This window comes from Antrostomus carolinensis, unplaced genomic scaffold (genome assembly GCF_000700745.2).
Source record: "Antrostomus carolinensis isolate BGI_N321 unplaced genomic scaffold, ASM70074v2 scaffold7680, whole genome shotgun sequence".
Lineage (NCBI taxonomy): Eukaryota > Metazoa > Chordata > Aves > Caprimulgiformes > Caprimulgidae > Antrostomus > Antrostomus carolinensis.
The window spans coordinates 51,877-70,711 of NW_010286455.1; the positions used below are offsets into that span (position 1 = coordinate 51,877).

The 18,835-nt window shown below is 41.3% G+C and overlaps 1 protein-coding gene across 1 annotated transcript in view; it reads right to left on the reverse strand.

Annotated features, from left to right (window-relative positions):
• The window catches only part of MACROD2 (mono-ADP ribosylhydrolase 2), a gene marked incomplete at its 5' end in the record, with an annotated part of 84,153 nt that overhangs the window by 17,565 nt on the left and 47,753 nt on the right, over positions 1-18,835 (reverse strand). Inside the window, one exon of the mRNA XM_029085693.1 lies at positions 17,999-18,094. Coding sequence (XP_028941526.1) covers positions 17,999-18,094 — 96 coding nt within the window. The remainder of the gene's footprint in view (positions 1-17,998; positions 18,095-18,835) is intronic.

Genomic DNA, 18,835 nt, shown 5'->3' on the forward strand with positions numbered 1-18,835 from the left:
TGCAGATGCCCAAAGCCTTTTCATTATACACCTTTCAACTATTCTCTGCTTAAAAGAAAAAAAAAAAAAAGGGAAAAAAAAAAAAAAAGAGAAAAAGAAATTGATATAGTGGTTCCACCCTTGGGTCAACCAGCAGCACCATCTCCCCTCTTCTTCTTCTTCCCTTGAGTACCCACAGCTGGAGGACAACACAGAGCTTTTGCCAGCACATAGCACCAAGGCCAAAATTAGAGGCTACAGATGTGTGCTATTTCTCATGGTCCAGGTCTGTAAGATTTTGTGCCCCGGTGTAAGGATTGCCACTGCTCACAGTCTCCACAAATGTCTCGGTGTCTGTTACTTTCATGGGAATTACTGAAGCTTTCAAAAGAATGCAAAAATTGCTAATCCCCTGGTGCCAGTGACTTCAGCCTTGACAGACGTTTTCCCAGAGTCACAGATAAAACCGAAGGATTCAGCCATAAAGGATTAGGAGCAGTGTCACCTAGAATTAAGTCACTGGCCTTGAACCATGTTTATGTTCAGCCCTGTCAATAGCAAATTTCACAATCTTAAAAACAAGGTTTATTGAGTTTCTTTAAATATCTCTTTCTCTCTTGATTTCCTGAGTAGGTTTAAAGGTCTAGACAATTCTTGTTGTATTGTTTTATAGTTTCCATTTTTCACTACACTCCATTGCCATCAATCTGACAGTCTGAGAAGACTCAAACAACTTATTTTCACAACTGTGCACAGAATATTTCTTATGTACATAAGGAAAGCAAGGAAATAAAATAAACACCTTGCACAGCTCTTTTCACATAGAATCTATTTTAAATACTACAGACCCTAAAAGGAAAGGGCCTGTTGCATAGAAAATAGGTGGTCTTTGCCTAGAGAGTTTAGAGGTCACAGCAAATCTAGATAAACATCTTCCCTACTTAGCTACTTCTGATCTAAGCATCTAAAAGAGGTTCCTTCCTGAGATGTGTTTTAAGTTAAAAGCCTGTGGCCTTTCAACTATCAGGTGTAGAGATTATTTGGGGTGGTATGAGAGAAATAAGCCTTGTGCCTTAGTGGGTCGTTCCAGTTCACACTGAATACCTGTGACAGTGCCAAGCACTGACCGAAAATCTAATGAAGCTCCTAAGCACGGAGTGCCACTGAACCTCAGCCTGGTAAAACCTGCTGGAATTTGGGACTACTGTGCAAAGCTAACTTTGACTTAGTACTGTGCACTACAAGTTGATGAGGAATTGCACGGCAGAAGCTAACCTGCATTTAGACATGATGATAGGCCACAGGTTTTTTGGTTTCTTCAAGAATGCAGACTTGCAAAAATGCAGTAGCTGAATTAAACAAAACCTGACTTAAGGCTCAAACGTACCTCAAACATGGGAAAGGAGGAGGAGAGGATAAGTCTCCATGTCATGCCATGTCGTGTGGTGCCTTGCAGAAGTTTTGGCTGCTTTGCCTCCCACCATCAAAGCTTGTAAAAGCGCCTGGCTCAGGCTGGAGCCGGGCTGGGCAGCCAGCAGCAGCCCCACCACCACGCCAAAGCCACCGCAGCTACTGCATCCCGCAGGCAGCGGGTGGTCCTGCTGGAAAGGAACCGACTGGAAAGGCACATGTGGAGTTGATCAAAATATTTTTAACAAAACCTTTTTCCTGAATCAAATTACTTTTTTTTTTTTTTTTTTCTTTTAAAAGAACAGATAGTTTTCTGGGAAATATCATGTTTTCAGGGAGTCGCACATATGTAGCCTGAGAAGCCCAAGATTTCCAGAGAAATGCTGCTGGCTCTTGCCAAAACTATGAACTGAAGCTATCAGATTTCTGTTTAAAAAAAAAAAAGAAAAAGTAAAAAACCTCCCAAATTTTAAAGGAAATGAGTGTATTTTGATTTTGCAAAAACTTTTCATGGAGGGAGGAAAAAGAGGGAAGTGCTTCTGACTAGTTAGCAGGAAGCACCGATGGGTGTGTGTACTGGTCATTCATGCACCAAGTATTTCTGGCAGAGCTAAGTGAGCTATTCCTTAACCAGCAGGAGCTGGAGGAAGCCTGCAGGTCAGAGATGATACGTGTATAAGACAGCAGTACAGTTGTGTTGGAAGTCCGTGAAACAGAGATGCTCCAAGTTGGCTGATAAGTGTGCAAAGCCATGAAATTTAGGCCGTGCATTCCTTGGGTAGAGACAACCATATACAGCACCTTGCATGATATTACCAGTTCAAGTTTAGGAACTAGGTTGCATGATATATGGCAGTAATGATTAATGATAATAACAATACTAATAGTTAAAATAATTCTGCTAATCCTTCTGCATGTTCCATGTCATCAAAATTCCTCACTCAAGTTTCATTTCCTTAATCCAGTAGTAATTCATAACGCTAGAGATGACTTACTAGTGTACCCACTATGGTACAGCAGAAAGTATAATGAAAAATAGGCCCAAATTAAAGCTTGCTCAGTTCAGTTTACCAACTCTTTGCTCTCACTGAGTGTTTGCTATAGCAAGCTTAAAAGTTCAGATTCATTTTATTTCTGCCTGTCCTCAGGTTTACCAACTCTGAATGAATGCAGCTCCTTCCACAGCCCAAACACAAAAGAACTCTGCAAATAGCTGAAAGAAACGATAAGGACTCCAGGTGACATAGATCACGTACTGTACACAGAATTACTTTCCCCAGAGTGAGCCCGCGTAGCAGTGTTTTGTGACATTCATCATTCAACTTCAGTCCTTGGAGTGCTGCCATTGTGGTCATGCGCAGCTGGCTCTCCGCTGATAGAGCACAGCTTATAACCAAAGGGCATCCCTCACCAGGGCAGCGCAAAAGTGATTTGAATATCAGGCCTCGGGAAAGGTGCTTTTCTATCCTTAGCTGGTTTTATTTCAAACAGTCTTTCAAGGGCTGCTAGCGGGCCAATCGCTTTAAGCACATGATGGTTTATAGCAACAAAACTGTGAAGTCTCTGGAAACTAGAAACAGGTGAAATGTGGAAAAAAAGTGTTGCCTTCTTGCCAAAACAAAATTCCTGGTGTTGGATGAAAGATGAAGTATTTTGTAGAAACACAGAACTTGCACAGATCTTGTCACGAAGGTTTTGGGGGCTGCTGGGTGGCAGCATCTCTGGTGTCCTTGACCACCCCAGATGAGCACAGCCAGGGCTGGACCAGCCTCCTGTCCCTTCCTCCAGCTTCCCTATGGACATATCCTCCCGACTCTGATTTATTCCCCGCGTGGGTGGACACATCACCAGCAGCAGGGTTGCTCAGTGAGATACTGGGGAGCCCCTGCTGCTCTGGGCAATGCCTCTTCAGCAACTCCCAGCAGCAAGGCAGCAAGAAGACAAATGATGCAATAATTGTGAAGTGTGTCTGGCAATTGGTACCTGCTACAGTTCTTCTCAAGAGATCACTTCATTCCCAAAGTCTGCAGTAGGCCTGGCTACTTCAAGCTATCAGAGAGGATAGGGATACAGTAAAGAATTGAGCAGCTTCAAGTGGTGCAATTTCGTTCTGCATATGCATCCTTTGGGTTCTGGGGTCTTTGCCCAAAGTCTCTTCCACCTCCCAGTCAGTTAAGAGAAGGTGCAAAATACCAGAGAAATGGCATTTCCCAGCAATTGTGATGAACAAAGTATATAACCAGCTACTTTAAAAGCAGGCTTTGAAATGCCACTGGCTTGCTTGTTCCAAGCACATTCCCAGGGAGAATGTCAGGTCGCATAACTCATTTGTTATCTTTACACAGGGGAGCTCAACTAAGCACCAGCCATCATAAAAATACTAACATTCCTTTTTGTGGAAAACAAATATAAAATAAAAAAGCAGCATCTCTCTTAAAAAAAGACAGTTAGCACTTCAAAGATGACCACATGGTCTGTAAATAGCGATGTCAATACGCCGGGGAGCTGCACTCCTCTTTGTTTAATGACAGCCTGAGTTACTCAAATGGAGGTAGCAATGTTATGGGCCTTCCCTGTGACACAAAATGACATCGTGCATTCATTTAGACACACTCTTCGCATTTTATTTCCCTCAGTGGCTTAAAAAATATCAAGAATTGCAATAACGTAAGAACAGAGTTTCAATCTAGCCTTATATGAAGCGCTGCTCTCCTCTGGGCAGCGTGTACCCAGCAACACCTATTTTATCTATACCATGATGGGCACTGTCCAGGAGAAAAGTGCACTAACTGAGGTCACATCTTCCATGTTTGTGAAGAAACCCCCTCCCACATTTTTCTGACATTCATGGACACTTCCAGGTATTTATAGCTAGTCATTTTAATTAGATCTAAATATTTCTCTCCAGACTAGCTAAATTAGTAGGTATTTAATCCTAGCGATACAAACAGCTGATGGCTGGGTGCTCTCATCTGCCTGTAAATGTGAAACACAAGCCACTGAATTCAATTACGTGGCAAATGTCCACAGGTACCTCTGAGGTATCCAACATCCCACACAAAATCTGTGCTTCACATACTTAAACAGCTCTCTCTCATGCTTTATAGGGAGGGAGGGAAGAAGGGAAAGAAAAAATTGTGTTGTTTTTAAAATCTCATTTGCAGTCATACAGCTAAAGCTCGGAGATTAATAATAAAAGTGCGTATGTGACAACACAGAAACAAATGCTGTTCAATGTCAAATACAAAGAAAGATGCAAATTTATTTTTCTGTTAATTAACCAAGCTTTCATCTCAACTGCTCTGATCTGTAAATAAACCTCACAAACTAGTTTCAAACAAGTCTGGGAATTAAGCAAACAAAACAAAACAAAAAAACCCCTAAACCAAAATACCCCAACTCAACAGTCTCCTAGCACGGGTTAGCTAATTACGCTGTCCATTTATTATTCAGGGGGACCTAAACAGATTAAAGCAGGTTAAAAGCAACAGTATTCTGGTGATGGCCTTAGGGCAACAGCCCACCAGTCATCAGATGCTGCCAAACGCTGCCAATAACCAAGGGGCATCCCTCAACATTCTGAGAATAAGAATGGGAAAGGGAAGATGGACAGAAGGATCTATGGGAGGACAAACAGACAGAAGAAAGGAAGAGAAGAAAGAACAAATGACTGGTCCCTGACACTAACTAACATTACATTCTCCTGCAGCTCTGCCTAGCCCCTAAGGATTTATTTTCTTTATTGAAATTGTTCAGGTCCTTAACTGATCTCCTCGGGGGAGAGCTGGGGTGGGAGCTGAAAAGCCTTAAGCTAATTAAGCATGGCTGAGACATGCTTGATGAGATGGGAAAAACACAAAGCTTTTGAAAGGGTGAAAAATCTCCGACCATCTGGTAGTGGCATTGCAGAGAGAAGAAAGAGGAAGGACAAAGGACAGCAAGGAGGTACAGGACTCCTTCTTTAATGACTAGGTCACTGAGACCATTACCGCTCCCAATGCCTGTGAAAGCCCACGAAACAAGCTTAGGAGGCTCAGCAAAAACAACAGCTCTTAGCAAGAAAAGCATCTGCAAGAAAGTGAATCGGAGCAGCTTTCCTCAAGATACATCCGCTAATTAGAAATTAAAAGTAATAGACGGGGCGGCGAGGCCCCCAGCTCAGAACAAGACTTTTTCCAGTGACCTCTCTACCTCTCTCCTCTGATTGCTGTTCTCCAAGGCCCTCCAGATGGTGCTCCCTTTCAATGAATACCACCCTGCCAGCCAGAAGGAAGCTTCTGTTGTACTTGGCAATACAGGTGAACAGCCTGCTTTTAAGTTTCAGAATGAATGCCCCAGGTGTTTCATCAATATGGCAAGCAGCTGATGTGCTCCAGCCTCTTCAGGCCTGGTTAAGGCTCATCTGTGTTTTCCCATCTCTAAGACCAGCTAGAGAAAAATCACAGCGTTCAGAGGGCAAACTTTGCACACTGGAGCAAAATCTGAGCTATCTTTGCTCTAAATGGCTTTGTCAGCCATGAGCTGCGAACACGCCAGCGCAATCCAAATGAAGAGCCCTCCCCTGCCTTCTCTTCTCAAACGAGCTGGATACGGCTATGGCTGACTACAGGTGCAGGCTAGCAAAGAGCAAGCTGGTTCCGACACCAGAAGCTGTGACCAAACCCCTGCCAAAAAGCAGCGCTACGCTAACTCTCGCTTTGGGATGTGAATATGTGCAGCTGATTTCCTTCCCTCCCACACGCAGCTTCTTCTCCAATTATTTTGGCTGTGTGCTGTGATCCAGTCAGATTCGCAAGCTGCACAAGAGCAGGCTACATCCATCCTCGGATGGGAGACCTCATTAAAAAAAGGAAGTGGTACTGGTGATTTAACACATTGCACTGCACTGGTGTCTCCAGGACCAGATATAAACCCTAGACCTTTACTATCTCTGGTCGTTAATTATCCCATAGCAGTTGAACAAATGGCATTAACCCCATTCTTCAGCCAAATCTCAACACGAATTCCTCTCCACTAAGCTCCCCTGTTCCTGTGTCTTAAAATTATCACGCTTTTAATTCAGTACTGTTAAATATTGGCTGCATTTAATGCCAGAGGGAACAGTTTCATAAGCAGATTCTGTGATCTCTGTATATATCAGTTTCTAAGATAACTCGGGTTCCTTTAGATAGGTACCGGATATGTATGTATTTCTTATCATCTGCTATTCATGCTCACACACTTGAAGAGCCAGCTGGATCTGCAAGCAGAACTGCATCCAGAAAATTTATTACCCTCTACATCCTACATAACGCTGGAAGCAGGCAATATTAGAAATATTGTTTAAGGACTTTTTCCTTTTTCTTTCTTTTTCAAGCAAACTTGCCCATGTTGCAGGGCCAGGAGACTCAAAATCAAGATAAAAAAGCATCCAAACTTTTGGACACTTAACCTGAAAAGCAGCTCTGCTCCAGCTGGCCCTTGATACTGCAGGGAGCTGCAGTACCACCATGAGGTTACTGACCCATCGGGTGTGGACCATGCAGTTCAAGACTCAGGTTTGTATGTGTAAGCAGATTTATGACAAGACAGACATTAAAAAAAAATTGACAATTGTATAAAGTGAACACAGTAGCTGTACTTACTACACACTAGATAGTTACTGCTTTGGAAGATAGAGAGATGAGACAAACAAAACCACAGAGGATGCCAGTTTTGCCACTCCAAGACCAGCGTGGGAGTTGTCAGCTACACTCTCACGTAAAAGGAAGTGTAAAATACCTGCTGTCCCAAGGAGGAGGCCCCAGAAAATGAGAGCACAACTCTGGTCTCTTTTGGAGGTCCAGCTCTGTAGACCAACACAACCACCAAAGAGGAGCTGCTGATATCCAAAGGAAGGACTGAGTGTGCTGGCAGGGACCAGGCCAAGACTCAGTGAACACACAAGGTGAGATGCCAAGAGGCAGGGCCAACGACTGAACTCAGATGTGACTGCAGCAGCCATGCACAGCTTTCAGCCACGAGCATCGAAACCCAAGTGAGGGAGAGGGGCTGTGCCAGTGCTTACCATTGCCCTTGTACCCCACTGATCAAAGCTCACTGGAAATAAATTGGAGTTCAAGTCCCTCTCTGAGCTGGAAGGAGTCAAATCCTTACCCTCACGTCCTAGATGTTCCATGCAAAGCAGCCATGAGGGAAAGCCCCTTCCATACGTGTTGGGCTACCACCAACAAAAGTGTGTGACCTGTGGAGCCCTTTCAACACTCAGGAATGAGTGAAACAAAAGGCAGTGTAGCTGCCTCAAAAGAGCAAGTCCTGCTCAGTTTTCCATCCTCTCCGGAACACCTGGGTCCTGGGCCGACAGAGGCGCCATGTTCGGGCACTCCCCCCAGAGAGGGGGAGATGCTCAGACACAGCCCTGCTGACTACCTCCCTGTTTAATCTTCAAGCTTTTCTGCTAATCTTCCCTGTTGCCTGGACAGCTGGAAGAACCAGCCAATTTAATTTCCTTGAATCGAGCTGCTGGAGTTAGGTACTGATTTTTCAGCACAGTGACATCTTATTTTGAAGCACCTGAGGTATCTCCATTTGTGTTCATTTGACTCTTTTGTGCTATGTTTCAGGCTGACAGATCACACAAACACATCCAGCGAATGCGTTTTAACTGATGAAACACCTTGTAACCGTGATAGGATTTAGCCACAAATTGGGAATCTCAATTTTTTCCAGCCACTGAGACAGTGACTTTGCCACCCTGCCCCCTAACCATATACCATTGTTAGCTGGAACCAGGGGGCAATGAAGAAAAGATTATTGACCTTTTCTTCTCAGAATCCAGAACACAGTTTAACTGATTGTCTATCCAGGTAAGAATGGTACAGCCTGTAAGTGACTTCTTATTTCCTCCACAGAGAAAATGCTGAACGTGTAAACATGCCGTCTTTCAAGGGCTGTCAGGTAATGTAGGTATTGAGTGTTTTTTGATCAGATGCTGTAAATGGAATAAAGGCAGTTTTGGCCTCTGCAGTAGCTATGATTACTGGCAGAGCTATGTCCTTCACACTAGTGACTGGGGAACAAACAAACAAACAAACAAGGCTGCATACCCACAAAGGGGAATGATGAGTCAAAAAGCTTTCATGTCCCAGCATTACAGGGTAAAGAACCTGCACCAACGAAACAGTAACGAAGGGTGTTTTGGGGTTGAAATTGGCCAGCTGTAAAAAGCTGTGGATTTTAAAACTCAGGACAGAAGTCACAAGTAAATTCTGTACCTGGGAGAAAAGTCCTTAATAAACATTTGAGCAAAGAACGGTGTTAAGCAGGTATGGAACAATTACACTATCAGCATCCCAGCAAGTATATGGATAATTAAAACACAATGCCATTCTGTACTCCTCATATTTCTCTTGGACCTCTCAAAGAAAACCAGGTGTTTTTGCAGTTGCCCATAGAGTTGTCTATAGCTGCAACTCAAAGTGCATCACCCAGAAAACCTGCTTTGCTGGACTTGTTTAATTGCAGCTGCAAACATATTCACAGCATATCGGAGTGTTCCAGGAAAGGACCTCCAGAGCTCATGCAAGACCCCCAAAAGGAGATGCTGAACTTTTTGTTAAATAACAGATGCCAAATAAATGCCAAAGAGCTGCACTTCTGCACCAATATGTTGAAATATCACTACCGTATGATTAAGATACAGGTGCAGTCACAGAGACGTAGGAGGCGAGATTAAAAGCTAGCTTCCTCCGTGGCAGATCATTTACGGTGACTAGACACAGGGTCATCTGGGGCTGTTGGGCTAACACTACGAGCCAGGCACACTGGTGGTGACCTCACACACTCATCTGGAAGTGAAGTGTGATGAAAGTCAACCAAGCAGAGGAAAACTGTTCCAGATGGCAAGATTTGCTCAAGAGAACACTCACTTGTCAACTGCATTAGGAAAAGGCAAGGGGACAGAAAACTTGCTGCCAAAAAATTATGAGTAATGGGCAACAAAAAGGAAGAGAAGATCCAGAGGGATGAGGAAAGGGTAATACTTCAAAGATCTGAATGAGACCAGGTGGGGTTTTTCCTGCTTTGGGTCTGCAGTAGTGAGAAGCAGATTTACTCTCAGTCAGGGTCATGCTCTATCAAGGTAATCTCCACTTTAAAAGTTGTAGACACATTGTCCCCTCCCTGCGTAACAGTCCCTCCTTGTACAGCACTGGCCTTCCTTTCTAAGCGCCAGGAGCACAGGCACCTATGAAGCCACAAGGTACCTCCTTGGCAGAGAAAACACCGTGGAGATGCACAAAAGAGCAGAGCTGAATCAAAAAGTATGCCTCCTGCCCCACCTGACAGTACGCAGAGTGAGTAAATGTGACCCTTCTCATCTATGAGAACAAGGTTAACTACTCTCTCACCCACACCACTGGGCACAACTACAGCAATAAAGCCACTGAGAGAGAAGTGACAATGGTGTTCCCCCACTCCCCCAAAACAACAAGCAAGGGAACCTTTTGATCCTAGGACATACACTGCTTTCTTTGAATTCATTCCTGTTCTGTACTTGAAATAAAAGACAGATCTCCCAAATCACCCCTTCCCCACTCCCACTGCTTGTTTTTTCACCACATTTAATTATGACTAATTCCACTCACTCTGTTTCATGAAAATCACTGGCTAAGTGCAGCTTCTTTCTCTGCTGCCATTTGTGCTTATGAAATACCTATGAACCAGTGCAACAACCTGGGCAGTGCAGTACCTCCATACATAACACAAAGCAAGGGAGAGCACAGAATTCCCAATTCCCAAAGCCAGATCAGTTAGATCTGTGTATATCCCATCATAAACAAACTTTATTAAAGGAGGTAAGATTCCAAAATTAATCAGTGTGTAACAAAATAAAGCCTCCTTCTGTAGCAGACAGGGCACAAGAACATAAAATTTGTCCACGAGGGATCAAATTCTTTCCTTGTGTAGCTCCCCACAGTCCATTGATCTGCTGGACCTATTCTAATTGAAGACCAAAGTTCATACTGTTGCAAACAGGAGTTAACCCCACTGTTCAAACAGATGCCTCTGTAGCTGTATAGTATATTTAAAATGGTGCCATTTCTTTGGAGGAACTAAAGGTAATTTCCAGATATACTGCTAACTATGATGCCACCTGTAACAGTGCAGTCCTTGGCCAGTGAGCCCTATTTTTTCAAAAAGTTTCTAAGATGTCAGTGTCTCTCCCATATTCCTTTCACTTGATCCTTGGGTGCTATTTGAGATTATTTGAAAGAGAGATACATTTTGTTTGCACAAGGCACTGGTGTTTCTCTGGAGATCTGAGCTAAACCCAAAGCCTACTAGACTTGGACACCATCATATGAAATATGGATTCCATTATCTTTCCAGTTTTCATATGCTAAAAGGGCATTATCAGTATCCAAAAGCTCTTTAAGCCTTGTAGCTCCCAAGTACAAAACTGTGGGATTTCATGACTTTGTATTTTTTGGCATTCCTACCATGGAAAATAAAAATGAAAATGGCACTTCAAAATATTCTATTAAAAATTTCCAGTCTCCTCCAGCTTCTCAGAAGATTTATTTATTTTTATTTCTTTTTATTTTCTGGATATGGAAAAGAGTTCTAAAATTATTTTACTTGATTTGATGCTAAGTGCATTTCATTTCAGTACTGTAAGATGAGTTAATTAAACTAAACAAAAGCTGCATTGTCAACACCTTCAGCAAGAACAAAGAGATGATATTTTAAAATGAAATAAAAATTGCCAATTCATAATAGCATTTCTATTCTGCTTACTGAAAATGAAATGAAGAAAGCAATCAAATACACACAATGAACCTTAAACACTATCATTGTTAAAGTATTCCCTTTTCTTGTTTCTTTTTTTTCATTCCTCTTGGCTTTTTGTCTTGTATCCTACCATCAAGCCTGATAACATAAGGTGACTGTGACAGCAGGCAAAATGTTTAAGCTCAAAAATTCCTTACGTTTTCTACTTTTTATTAGAAAAGCACACAGAAAAAATATATCATTTGTCATCGAAAGAGATGAAAAATAATTAAAACTTAAAATTGATTGCACCACCTATTCTTTACATACAGTCAGGCTAGAATCTGATATATGGAGAGTAATGAAAAGAAACAGATTCCTTCGGTGGCAGGAAAAAAATATGACTTTTTCCCCCCCGGGAGACTGAAATCAATATCTGGAGCAGACTACTGACAGTATAATAACAACCCTGTCCTGCTAACGCACAGTGCTGCTCAGCGTGGCCCAGGCACCACCCTTAGGGAAGGCTTGCAAGGGTCTTTCACCACCTCTCTTGGAGCTGGGAAAGAACATAATTTTGAGCAGCATGTGCTGCCTGATGCCGTATGACTTCTGCACTGGTCTGTGCTTAGAAAAGGAACAAACTCCATCACCTTCCTGGTCTTGCTGGTGCATACCACTGGTCATGACAGCCTGCAAGGCGCCATGGATCAGCAAAGCTTGTCCACAAGAGTGACGCTCCCTCCTAATAATCTTGATGACCCTTCACCATCAGTGAAGCAATTGCTGATAGTAACCACCCTTTGCTGATATAAGAGCCTGGAGACCTCCCACTTCAGAACTGACAAAGCTACCACAAACATAACGATGGACACTGAGACCAAAAAACCCTCTCCTCTTCCACCAGCTGCAACATCCAAGTGGAGCACAGAGCCATTCTTAGACAGGTCTGCCTCACTTGTCTTCAGCTTTTAACAGAGCTTCCCCAGTTCCATACCTATGAAGGACATTTTAAGTGCATTCATGAAATCCAACATATTGTTTGCAAACTTGGAAAAAAAGGCCACCTCCTCTTCCAAAAGTAATCTTTTGCTAGGTTAAAAGGTTTCTTTTCTCTGCTTACAGTTCTGGTCTTTGCTACATCCACAAAGCCTAGAAATCACCTGGATATACTTTTCTGCCATGGCTATGATGCCTTCAGAAGAGCAAAATGCTTTGCACTTGGAGATATAGACCCAAACAGCCCTCAGACCACCACAGATTGACCACAGCAGGCTGGCAAGCAGAATCTGGTTGCCAAAGCTCCTCATCTGGTTGATACTGCAACTGCAAAGTTCACTTGAGTTTCATGAATCACAGAATCACAGAATCACAGACTGTTGGGGATTGGAAGGGACCTCAAAAGATCATCTAGTCCAATCCCTCTGCCAAAGCAGGAACCTCAAGAAGTTCTCAAGAAAGTTCTCAAGAAGTTCTCAAGTTTTCTTGAAGTTCTCAAGAAAATTCTCAAGTTCTCAAGTTTTCTTGAAGTTCTCAAGAAAATAAAGGCTTCTTAAAACCTAAAGGTATCTCCTGGATAAAGGCATTTTTTTGGCTTTCAAGTGATAACCTTGTTACTGTGTACCCCCAACTACTTCCAGCTATCTGCTTTGCAACATTCCTCCTCTCTTCATACTCACAGACTGTTGGGGATTGGAAGGGACCTCAAAAGATCATCTAGTCCAATCCCTCTGCCAAAGCAGGAACCTCAAGAAGTTCTCAAGAAAATTCTCAAGTTCTCAAGTTTTCTTGAAGTTCTCAAGAAAACAAAGGCTTCTTAAAACCTAAAGGTATCTCCTGGATAAAGGCATTTTTTGGCTTTCAAGTGATAACCTTGTTACTGTATATCCCCAACTACTTCCAGCTATCTGCTTTGCAACATTCCTCCTCTCTTCATACCTTAGAGCTTTGACATGAGAGTTTAAATACCCACTTGCCATTTTCTGGTTCCACAGCACTTCCAGTATTTATGCAAAATGTCCAAAGGTGCACCTTCTTCTTTTTTTTTTTCCTTTGCCAAATATCAATACTTGTCAGAAGCAGATTTTAAAAATATATTTCATATTTAGGGCCAGGCTATTCTTTAACAGCCCACTAAACAGCCCCCATCCGATACAGGATATTTATTCCTTTCTTCTTTGGGCAACTGAATGAAAGAAGTTGGAGCCTTTATACTAGATCTTCAGAAAGCACAACACTCCAAAGTATCTTTGTATTCTTTTCCTTCCAAAACAAAATATCTTTTTAAAGATATATAAGGAAGACTTTCAAACTAGGTTTTTTTTGTGGTTTCTTTTTTTTTTTTTTCAAAATGTCTCATCCATCTCCACTTGAGGTTGAAAAGAAGTTTGGTTAAGAAATAAAAGGTAGTTACAATTGCCATGACTCAAGAATAAAGATGTCAGATTTGTCTGAAAAGATCTTTCTCAAGAAGCATTTCATTTCTCTATAGCCACAATGTCTTATCAAAGAAAGTCATTATCTTGACGTTATTTACGACCATACCAATGCATGTAAAATCCTATAAATGCCTGAGACTGAAACTATAAAAAATTGAGGGCTCTTTTCCTCCAGGTTTTTGGAATATTTAATTCTCTCCAAGATCATGCCATAAAAATTATCTCTCTTGCTACAGTACAGATGGGTAAATGACCTGAAAATCCAGCTGTTTAAGTGAAGAATGGACAAAACTATGGTACAGAGTTACATAGCTTTTTGTGTAACAGAGACTGCTGAGCAAAACTGGGCTTAGCTAGAACCAAAATTAGTCAGAATTCAAATTTACAGTAAACAGGCACTGGCCAGAAGACCACAAAGGAAATCATGTATACTGCAAATGATTCAAACTGTGAAGTCTCCCCCAGTCTGTTCCCAAGCCTGCCTTAACATTGCATGGTTCATATAGAAAAAAAGATGGTTAATACAGTTCCCTACACCGGACATTCAAACAGGCTAAGATGCAACAGCACAGACATACTAATTGTAAGGGCTGTGTCCTGCTCTTAAGCTAAATCCCTGGACGCTTTAATATCCTTATAGGCATTAATTACGGCATTTTGCTCTTGATTATGCTTCAGCAACAAGCTGCTTCTGCATTTCTGGACCTGTCCAACTGAAAAATAATGTGTCCTTTGCCCAGGGAGGCTGCTACCCAGCCACTTTAAATTTGTTTCTTGGGTGGAGAAACATCCTAGGTCAAGCTCGAATCATGTTCCAAACAGCACAATAAGACAAAAATATTTTAGCCCGAATACAGAAGAGAGACAACAGAGAAATAACAGCAACTTCTGTTCATATTCCAGTGCTCTGACAGAAATCTTATCCTCCAAAGAGTTTAACAACTTCCAGAAATGGTCAGCAAGGGAAATCATCATATCTAATGTCTTGACAAAGGGAGATAGAAATAGGTGGGAAATAAGAAGACAGAGGGGAGAGCAGGCTCAGAGGAGGAAATGATTACTTATTCACACAAGTAACCATGAGTTTTACTTCTGTGTGCTGCAAATTGTGTTGTGGAAAAACTGTGCAGATTAAATCTACAACTAAATGCTGAATGCATGGTCTTTACAACATGACAGGACTACTTCCAAGTGTCCATACAAAGGGACTGCCAAACGGTTTATTAAAAGCATGTACACTTACCTAGTCAGTAAATAGGTCAGTGATCACCACTTACTCTGATTTTTAATCAAGGGATTTAAGAATATTCCCAAATCTTATAAGAAACACAGATTTTCATGATTCTTTTTTGAACTAGAATGAGTGCATTATAGTGGCTGAAAAAAAAATTAAAAAGACATCTTTTTTTAAATTATTTTTCAGTTACTCCCTAGTAATATATAACTTTAAGTTACAGTAGGAAAAAAGGGAATAAATTGGCACGTGTTATATTTTATTACTGATTTTGGAAAAAGCAACAGCAGGATTTTATGAAACACACACAATGCCTTACATTGTTAAATTCTTCAGGGTACTCTGACTTGTTTCTTACTGCTGGCAATGGGAAACAGTACTGAGACTGCCAAGACTTTGATTCTTCATTCCTCTGGGCTCCTGGCGCCCCAGAACCTTGAAAGTGCCAGGATCTGTGACTCCTTGGCAATATACACTACGGTGTGAGTCTGTAGCTGTGAAGCCAAATGAGCTATACAGAAAGGACCCTGCAAGCCCTAAAATACCCCAAACCACATAGATGAGCTGGTAGTAAAATTTGCACAATTAGATCAGAAGCTTTACCTATGGTTTGTCAGAAGTTTGCAAAAACTGAGCCACATCTCAAAACCATTAAGAAACACTCATTTTTCACAGAAAACCAGATCACTGAAAAAATTCCTAGCACTCTTCAAATACACAATCAGTAACTAAGCAGAAATCCAGCTTTAGATTGGAAAAGGGACTTTGATCTTTGTTGGTTATTTAGTGGTTTCCACAGCTCCAGTACTGGGGATAGCACAGGTCACAGATAACTCCCATTCATCTAACGGCTTCTGGTGAAAGAGAGCGAGACAGAGAGGGGACAGAGGCAGCTGTGTGCTACCCTTCACTCTAGGATGAGCTTGGTAACACACACAAAAAAGTATCAGACGCGGAACAGAAAGAGCAGGTAGTTTGTAGTCTAGCAGTTGCTACGTTTGGCTATGCATATAGGTCTAGTAGAGGTCAAAACCACTTAAGAACTGTGTATTTCTATTTAATGGGACTGGCAGTCCCATGTTGGCTTTTTTTCATGTGTTCTTAAAACAAAAATACGCCATTTCATTGTATGTCAAATGCACTGTGGATGCTGCTGGAAAACTATTTAATTGGATTAGTTTATGAGGTAGCACTGGGTTACATGAAATAGTGTTACATATTAAATCTCTGTTTTATGCCAGGTAATCTCTTTCCAAAGTCTGTCTTTGGGGAATATATCTTATTTTATCAGCCTGAACTTCAGCTGATTTTCATTTTTTACCTCTCTTTGTAAAGACCTACCTCGCTTTGTGGCGAACTTTCAAAACTCACATGGCAGAGTGTGTGCCCACTAGAACTGGAAGCACCTAGCAAGAAGAGTGCTGAGGGTGCTCTACATGTTCTTATACCCATAAGAATGAAACAAAGCAAGGGAAAGCCTTGATTTCCTTGCCTTCTCAAAACCCCTAAAGCCCACCCATTTATTTTCCCTGACCCAAAGACAGTATATTTGGAAGAAGCTAAACAGAATATCTATGCAGTTACCAAGTGCTGTTACCCTGCAGGTAGATTCAACATGTCATCTCTTCATTACTGAATTGACCAAAAGCTCATTTAAGTCAATGAGAGTCCATCTATGAACTTCAACGAGCTTTGGATTAGATGAATCTTGTAGAGGAGCAATACCTGAACCCCCAGGTAGGAACATGTTCCAAATGTTTGGAAAGAACCTTTTACTTTCTTAGTGCTTGAACCTTTTAAAGCAGGGGCAGGAAAAGGAAAAGTGCCAAGAACAACCCTTTTCTGACATTACCTTAATGTTGCATATTTTAATAGTAGGCAGAACAGATGGTGAAATATAATCTCTCCACTGAGATCTAAATGACAGTGACTAGTTGTAGGGGACACTAAAGTATTAAAGAGGAGGAAATGTACAAATAATGAAAGTACATTTTGCCCAACTTGCTTTTGATGAGGCATAAAATAAAATGTAAATAATTTCTATTAGGAGGAAATTAACATAACGACTTTGGTATTTGCAATCAGAGTGAGCTTGTATTATATAACCTGGATTTGCAGCTGAGGTAGCGCAATACCATTTACCTGGATTTGAAGTAAGGATTATATCAATTCTATTTTCACCATCAGTAATAAAGCACAAAACCAATACCATTAACATGACTGATAACAAAGACACATGATCAGTCTCAACTTGGATTGGCAATTAAAAAAAAAGAGAGGAAATGTTATTTGGCTGTATATGAACAAAAAGGTTCTATTAACCTGGGTTTGCAGTGAAGAAAAGTGTCAATATTACTAACACAGCTTTGCAATTAAGTTGGTGTCAATGTGGCTAGGAAAAGGAGTTCATAATTAAGACAACACAGTTAGTATTGACCTGAATTTTCAATAAAAATTATGTCTGTGTTTTAATTTGGAACTGTAAAATTCATCCCTGTGCTCTACAAATGGCCATATAATTATTAACTTGCAGTTACTTTTCAATTAGATAATTATTTACATAGTATGCTATTTTTTATATAACCATGGGCCTGTTACAAATGGTGAGCTGAACATAGGGTTCCCAGAAGTGTCTGACACTTAAAATTAAACTTTTACATTTTTTTGCAAAAGCATTACTAAGGATTTAAATACTTATACTCTCAGAAAAAATTACTGCTTCCGAAAGAGTCTATGTTCCTGCTCCAAATATTGGTTTCTTTATTCGAATTACTAGTTTTAGTTAATTACTAGTTAAATCTCTATTAATGACCTAAAAAATAATTATCATACCCACTTATTGTAAATACTCTCGATGCTTCTAGCAAACATGATCAAGAGGGTACTTAAATGGACATAAATTGGTTGTTTAATCAGCCTTATGCACTTTAATGCAGAAAACCAATAATGAGAAGAACGTTTATTTTAAAGTCATTTTAGAACCGGAGTGTGCACTTTTTTGCACTGATTTTGGTATGTAAATCCAAGTCCAATATATCAAAACAACACTCAAGGATAGGCAAAAAAGGCTTTTTCATAGGGAAAAAAAATGCTTTTATGTGCTCTTCCCATGTTTCCTCACAAAAGAAAAGGAGAACATGAGCCCAGAAGCATTCTCTGTCTCAATCTGTTTTATAAGTAGCCTCACCTCCTCCTTCTTCTTCTTCTTTTCCTTCTTTTTCCTCTGCACCATGAATCGGAGGTATCTCAACTTCTGTTGTGCCTTCTTGGGTCAACACTGGCTCTGAATAAATTTGATAAAAAGAAGATGAACAGTAAGGCTTTTCAGAACGGACATAAAAGGATTAACATACACTAGACAGACTACCATTAAAAACACTGGTAGAGGAAAAGGATCCTTTTCCCCAAGGGCACAGATACAAAAGCTGTCTCAGGGAAATCCAAGGGGCTGTCGTTGAGAGCAAGGCCTTGATTCTCCAAGATGCTGGAGCTTTCTGGGATTTAGCATAAAAACCCCATGTGCCTAGCTCCACCCATGGACCTGTACTCAAGTGTTTTATGGCAACAAAGCTGGTGAAGGGCCTGGAGAACAAGTCCTACAAGGAGCATCTGAGGGAACTGGAATTGTTGAGCTTGGAGAAAAGGAGGCTGAGGGGGGACCTTCTGGTTTTCTACAACTATCTGAAAGGAGGGTGTAGAGAGGTGGGGGTTGGTCTCTTCTCCCAGGCAACAAGTGATGGATCAAGAGGAAACAGCTTCAAGTTGTGCCAGAGGAGGTTTAGATTGGATATTAGGAAGAACTGCTTCACTGGAGTCACCTTTCCTGGTGGTATTTAAAAGATGGGTAGACGAGGTGCCTGGGGACATGGTTTAGAGGTGGTATTGGTAGTCTGAGGTTTATGGTTGGACTCAATGATCTTAAAGGTCTTTTTCAACCACTACAATTCTGTGATTCTGTTTTGCTGGACTGGGGACAGAGCATTCGGTGCTCCGAACATACAAGGCTGAAATGCTTGCAGCAGGA